The sequence below is a fragment of the Apaloderma vittatum genome, unplaced genomic scaffold (genome assembly GCF_000703405.1).
Source record: "Apaloderma vittatum isolate BGI_N311 unplaced genomic scaffold, ASM70340v1 scaffold12487, whole genome shotgun sequence".
Classification (NCBI taxonomy): domain Eukaryota; kingdom Metazoa; phylum Chordata; class Aves; order Trogoniformes; family Trogonidae; genus Apaloderma; species Apaloderma vittatum.
The window spans coordinates 1-5,499 of record NW_009725741.1 but is presented as its reverse complement, the minus strand read 5'-3'; the positions used below and the strand labels follow the sequence as shown (position 1 = coordinate 5,499).

Sequence of the window (5,499 nt, the reverse complement as noted above, 5' to 3'; positions counted from 1 at the left end):
GCCCTCTTGGCCACAAGGGCACGTTGCTGTCCCATGGACAACTTACTGGTCACTAAGACTTCACGGTTTTTCTCCATGGGGCTGCTTTCCAGCAGGACGTCCGCTAATCTGTACTGGTGCCTGGTGTTATTCCTCCCCAGATGCAGGACTCTACACTTGTCCTTATTGACCTTCATGCGGTTCACCTTTGCTCAACTCTCTAGCCTGTCCAGATCTCGTCGGATAGCAGCACAGCCTTCCTGTGTGTCAGCCACTCCTCCCAGTTTCATATTGGTGCACTCTGTCCCCTCACTCAGGTCGTTCATGAAGATATTGAACAGAACTGGACCCAGTGCTGATCCCTGGGGAACACCACTGGTCACAGGCCTTCAACTTGACTGTGCTGCTGATCACAACCCTCTGAACTCTGTTGCCGAACCAGTTCGCAATCCACCTCACAGTCCAATCATCTATCTCACATTTCTTGAGTTTACCTATGAGGATGTTATGGGGGACAGTATCAACAGCCTTACTGAAGTCGAGGTGTATGACATCCACTGCTCTCCCTTCATCAACCCATTTGGTCCTGCCCTCTTAGAAGGATATCAGATTAGATTTCCCCTTGGTAAATCTATGCTGGCTATTCCTGATAACCTTCTTTTCTTCCAACTGATTAGAGATGGCCTTCAGAATGAACCACTCCACCATCTTCCCAGGTATGGAGGTGAGGCTGACCAGCCTGTAGTTGCCAGGGTCCTTATTCTTGCCCTTTTTGAAGACTGGAGTGATATTGGCTTTTTTCCAGTCCTCAGGCACCTCTCCCACATGGTTTTTCAAAGATGATGGAGAGTCGCTCAGCCACATCAGCCAACTGTCTCAGCACACGTGTATGCACCCCACGGGGGCCCATGGATTTGTATTTTCAGTATTTCTAACAGTTCTCCAACCAAATCCTCATGGATCAGTGGAGAATCATCCTCACTCCAATTTTGCTCCCTTACTTCCAGCGACTGGAATTCCCAGGGGCTGGCCTGAGGAGTAAAGACTGAGGCAAAGAAGGCATTCAGCAATTCTGCCATCTCTGCATCCTGTCTCCCGCCTCATTTAGCAGTGGACTGACTTAGCACATTTGATTTCTAGTAGAGGTCACATATGTGACCTTTCACTATCAGTTCACCAAGTCTGCAGGATAACAGACAGTCTAATCACTTGAAAAAACAGCCTGCAGCACAAGTTTAAAATCTTTACAGCAGCCCTTGGCTATTAAATTAGTATTAATATTAAATTGGTATTACCAATTATGGTAAAGAGATATTCATTAAACACATTAGGTAATACACAGCACATACAATTAATACAGAAAACAGACACCACAAGAGTACTTTAATTATATTTTCAGGGAGGAAAATGCTGTTGTTACAAAAGAAATGTAATACTACAGCACTGGGAGTGTAGATAGTTTGTTCTCTTCCCATTTGTACACAGAACAATGTAGAAACTTTACCAAGCACAGACCTGGTATGTGCCAAGCTTTGTTCTTTGCAGTCGAATTAAGGATGTTTTCACAGTCCAGGTTTCCAGTTCAGCTCATTATTAATGACTTTCCATCTCTTTGTTCATGCTTCTGAGGACTGTGTTTTAATGGTTTTCTTGCTTCCCTCAGATGACAGACTTCCACCTGCAGTCGAGCTGTAACACTGGCTGTAGCCCACAGGCAATGGAAGCCTGCTTATCTTCCACTTCCACTGCACAGTGAAGGGTCACAGGTCTTAATTCATGCAGCTTTGTTTACTCCAATGATAAACTTAAATGTACAGTAGGAGTTGGATGCAAAGAGAGAAGCTGAGATAGCATTCATTCATTTTGAGAAAAAGCCAGTTATTAAAGCCAAGGAGAACCAGCTAGCTTTCTACAAGTGTATTCAACAGTCAGGCACTTTGGAGAAAAACCATATTGCTATGTGTGCTCATATACCTGCCTACAACAGGCATAAAACACATTTTGATACTACTTTGGAGAGACAAGATAAGACTGACTTGCATAGCTCTTCAAGTTAGCAATATACAATTCACAGCTCAGCTATGTGAAACTTACAATGAGGAATTTCAGGGAAATTGGAAGTGGTTTGATGGAACTCACTTGAGAGGTACCTCAAATAGGAAGAAGGTTTTGTGAAGAAAAGCTATGCAGGTTGGACAGGAAAATGGAAGAAACACTGGTAGGTGTGATCTATTGTGTATCATGTGGTTAACTTGAACCATTTCTTCTGGATAACAAACAGAATTAAACACAGTAATCTTTTCTTGGCTTTTACTGAAAAAAAAAAAAAATTCAAGGTACACAGCTGAAGGAGGCACAGTCACGTGGTAAAATAAAAGTCTTTATCAAATAAAATCTACTGTACCGAGATTCTTCACAACGTTGGGGGAGAACAAAAAAGACAGCTGCACTGCCCCTACCTTCTCAAATGCAGCAATCTTTGTTCACCTGACCAAGAAAATGAGAAAACAAACTTTATTCCTCCCACAGCTGCAGCCCCTGGGAGTGGAGAGGGAGGCAGAAGTGACCTAATGACATTCATAAGCAGTTGAGACTGGCCACCCCCAACCCTGTAGGAGATGCTTCTCAGTGCAAGTGAGGAGATAAAGATAAAACCTACTACTGGTGCTCAGCAAAGCTTAAAGCATACACTGCCGTGGAGGAGCACCTGTATTCCTGGGTCCTTTCCTTGCTCTCCAGAATACCTAGAGCAGACACCTGCAATGAACACAATCACCTATCTTCTTCCTTTTCACAAGCTTCAAGTTTCCCCAAAACCCCTTCACCCCACTTGTAACCAAAGCCCTTTGTTATTGGCTTGCGTCTGAAGCCGACAGTGTGTTTGCAATTCCTGACTCTCTTTTGGGCACTAGAGCCTTCTCTGGGTCTTTCCACTCCCAATTTTTGTAATATGACTCTGTGCAAGTAGGCATACTTGGAAAAGCTACTGCCAGAAGTCTCCTCTCAATTTGTGAATGCAGGAATACTGAATTAGCTCATGATCTTTAAAATCTGCCTCAGCAGCAGCTTCCCAGGGAGGCTATAATTTTAAAAACATGAACAAATGTTTATTTGTATTCTTCTTGTTGAGTGTGAAAATATAACTGAATGCTTTCTGACACCTAGCTTTGAGGGAAATGGGGAACTAGTAAATCCTGAAACTGGGGAATTATTTTAAAACTGTTGTTTTTCTGGATTCTTTCATGCAAATTTTTATCACTAGGTAACACAACTCAGCCAAATTCAACATCATACAGATCCCAGACACAGCAAGCATGAAAATAGTAAATGTGGTTTTCTCAGTGGGCCGAGACACAAAACAATCCACTGTGTTGGGGCAGGGCCATGCATCACACTTCACCAGGCGAGGCATCTGGTACCCATCGTACATGTAATAGAACACATACATGAAGACTGCTTCAAAGATGATCCTGAAGAAGATGCTGCTGGTGTACGTCCACCACAGGGGGCCTCGAATGTGAATCTTTTCATTTTTCAGCTCTGCAATATCAATTTTCTCACCATTTCTGAATCGTCTTTTCTTCTCGTGCCTGGTGTAAGCTACGTGCATGGCCACCAGCAGTGCAGGTGTGGAAACAAAGATGAGCTGCAGGGCCCAGAGTCTGATGTGAGAGATAGGGAAAAAGTGATCATAGCAAACATTTCTGCACCCAGGCTGAAGTGTGTTGCAGACAAAATCTTGTTGTTCATCTCCCCAGACTCTCTCTGCAGCCACAACCAGGATCATGATGCGGAAGATGAACAGGACTGTGAGCCAGATTTTCCCAATACTGGTTGAGTGTTTATTTACGCCTCCTAAAATGGCCTGCAGGGTTCCCCAGTCCATCTTTCTCCTCTGCGTCCTTTTACCTGTTGGATGACACAATACACCAAATGGTCACTTTTCAAAGAGTGAAAAATCAGCTCCTAGCACTCACTAAAGAGTCACAGGCAAATGCAAGTCACTTTAATGTCACTCATAGGTTTATGGATTCAAAGAGCATACTAAACTCTCTCTTTCCATATATTTATGGTGGGACAAGCATACCATGATTTTGCTCTGTGCATCCTGCTCTTTCCTGAGGTATTTCTTATCTGTGGTTGACACTGGTCAGTGTTTCACCTCAGTCTATTTCCCAAAGCAATAGAAATTACTATCACTGCAAGAGTTAAGGCAACATCTAGAGACAAAGTAGAGACATTGTTTTCAGAGGATTTCTTTGCCAGCCACAGCCCTAGAAGCCAGGGCTGGTGCCTTCTTTGCCTCCAAGGTAAGTACTACTCAGACCTCTTCAGCTCACTCCACCCAGACACCTCCAGCAGGCCTCCAAGGCTTTCTGCTCTAGCTCAGACAGTCCTTCATCTCAGAAGTACAACATTCTATTTTGCTAACACTGATGAGAAGCCTCAAGCCAGCTCTGTCAGGGGCACATGCATATACAGCACAAACCAACAGGCAAAGGAAGATACTGCAGAGCCTGCCCTTCCACATTCATTGCTATCTCATCCAAAAAAGAGACGGGCAGAGCCACAGAGTTGAGAGGAAAAAGCCCTCAGCTAAAGAGTTTATGTTGCTTTTCTAGATGCTATCACACCCCAGCAGAATAAACAGGGGCTCAAGCTTCAATGAAGCTCAACTTCAGCTTTCCTTACTTCTTCCTACTCTTGAAAACTAAAATCCACAGTCTTTATCGCTTTGAAAGTTAAACATAAGTTTTGCTGAAGTCAGAATTCAAGCTCAGGCCTCAACTTTCACTGATCACAGCCATTTGGAAAGCATTACAATCAAACAAAACACTTTGAAACCAGAGCTGGGAACTGGGAGAGCTGGTCCATCATCTTTCAAAGCCAGGGCTCAACTTCTGTGTGTGGAAGAGCTCCAGCGGCCATGGGTAAGAGCTCTATCTCCTCTTGGTGCAGGCTGTGTGATGTGGGGACAGCACTGTACCTTGCAACACCATGCTGGTCAAAGCTTCCAAAAATCTCTCACAGCAGGGAGGGAAAAAAAAACACAAACAAACCAAAACCCAAGCAAAACAAAACCACCCAAAAAACTCTTATATCCTGGTGTAGTTACAGGTAAAGGTCTAACATGCTCCAACACATACCCCTGGTACAAGGGCCTAGCTTGTACTTACAAGCCTTGAGGCAAGAGGGAGAGGTCAGATTTACTGTGATGAGGGAAGGTGAAACTAGGCCAAAAAAAACCAACAAAAACAACCAGCTTTGAGAAGGTGGCTGAAATTCCTCAGACTTCTCATGTTTTGTCTCTGCTGAAACCGGCAACATTTTATGCTACTTTTTACACTGACCTAAAGTCTTTAATCAGATATCTGCATCTTTCTGTTACGAATGTCTGTCTGTTGCATGGCTATTAAAATTAAAGTCAATAAAACCTTCACAAAGAGCTGATCAGGACTGAGTAATCCGAAGTACATATTCTAGTGGCATGAACAACGTGGCTCCAAGTGCAGCCTCACG

At 43.8% G+C, this 5,499-nt stretch overlaps 1 protein-coding gene across 1 annotated transcript; it reads right to left on the bottom strand.

Annotated features, from left to right (window-relative positions):
* Positions 1 to 3,089: 3,089 nt before the first annotated feature.
* LOC104269403 (gap junction beta-2 protein-like) lies at positions 3,090 to 3,898 on the bottom strand. Its single transcript, XM_009873018.1, has one exon. It carries the CDS (start codon positions 3,863 to 3,865, stop codon positions 3,188 to 3,190), a length of 678 nt encoding a protein of 225 aa, XP_009871320.1. The 5' UTR covers positions 3,866 to 3,898; the 3' UTR covers positions 3,090 to 3,187.
* Between the last annotated feature and the right edge of the window lie 1,601 nt (positions 3,899 to 5,499).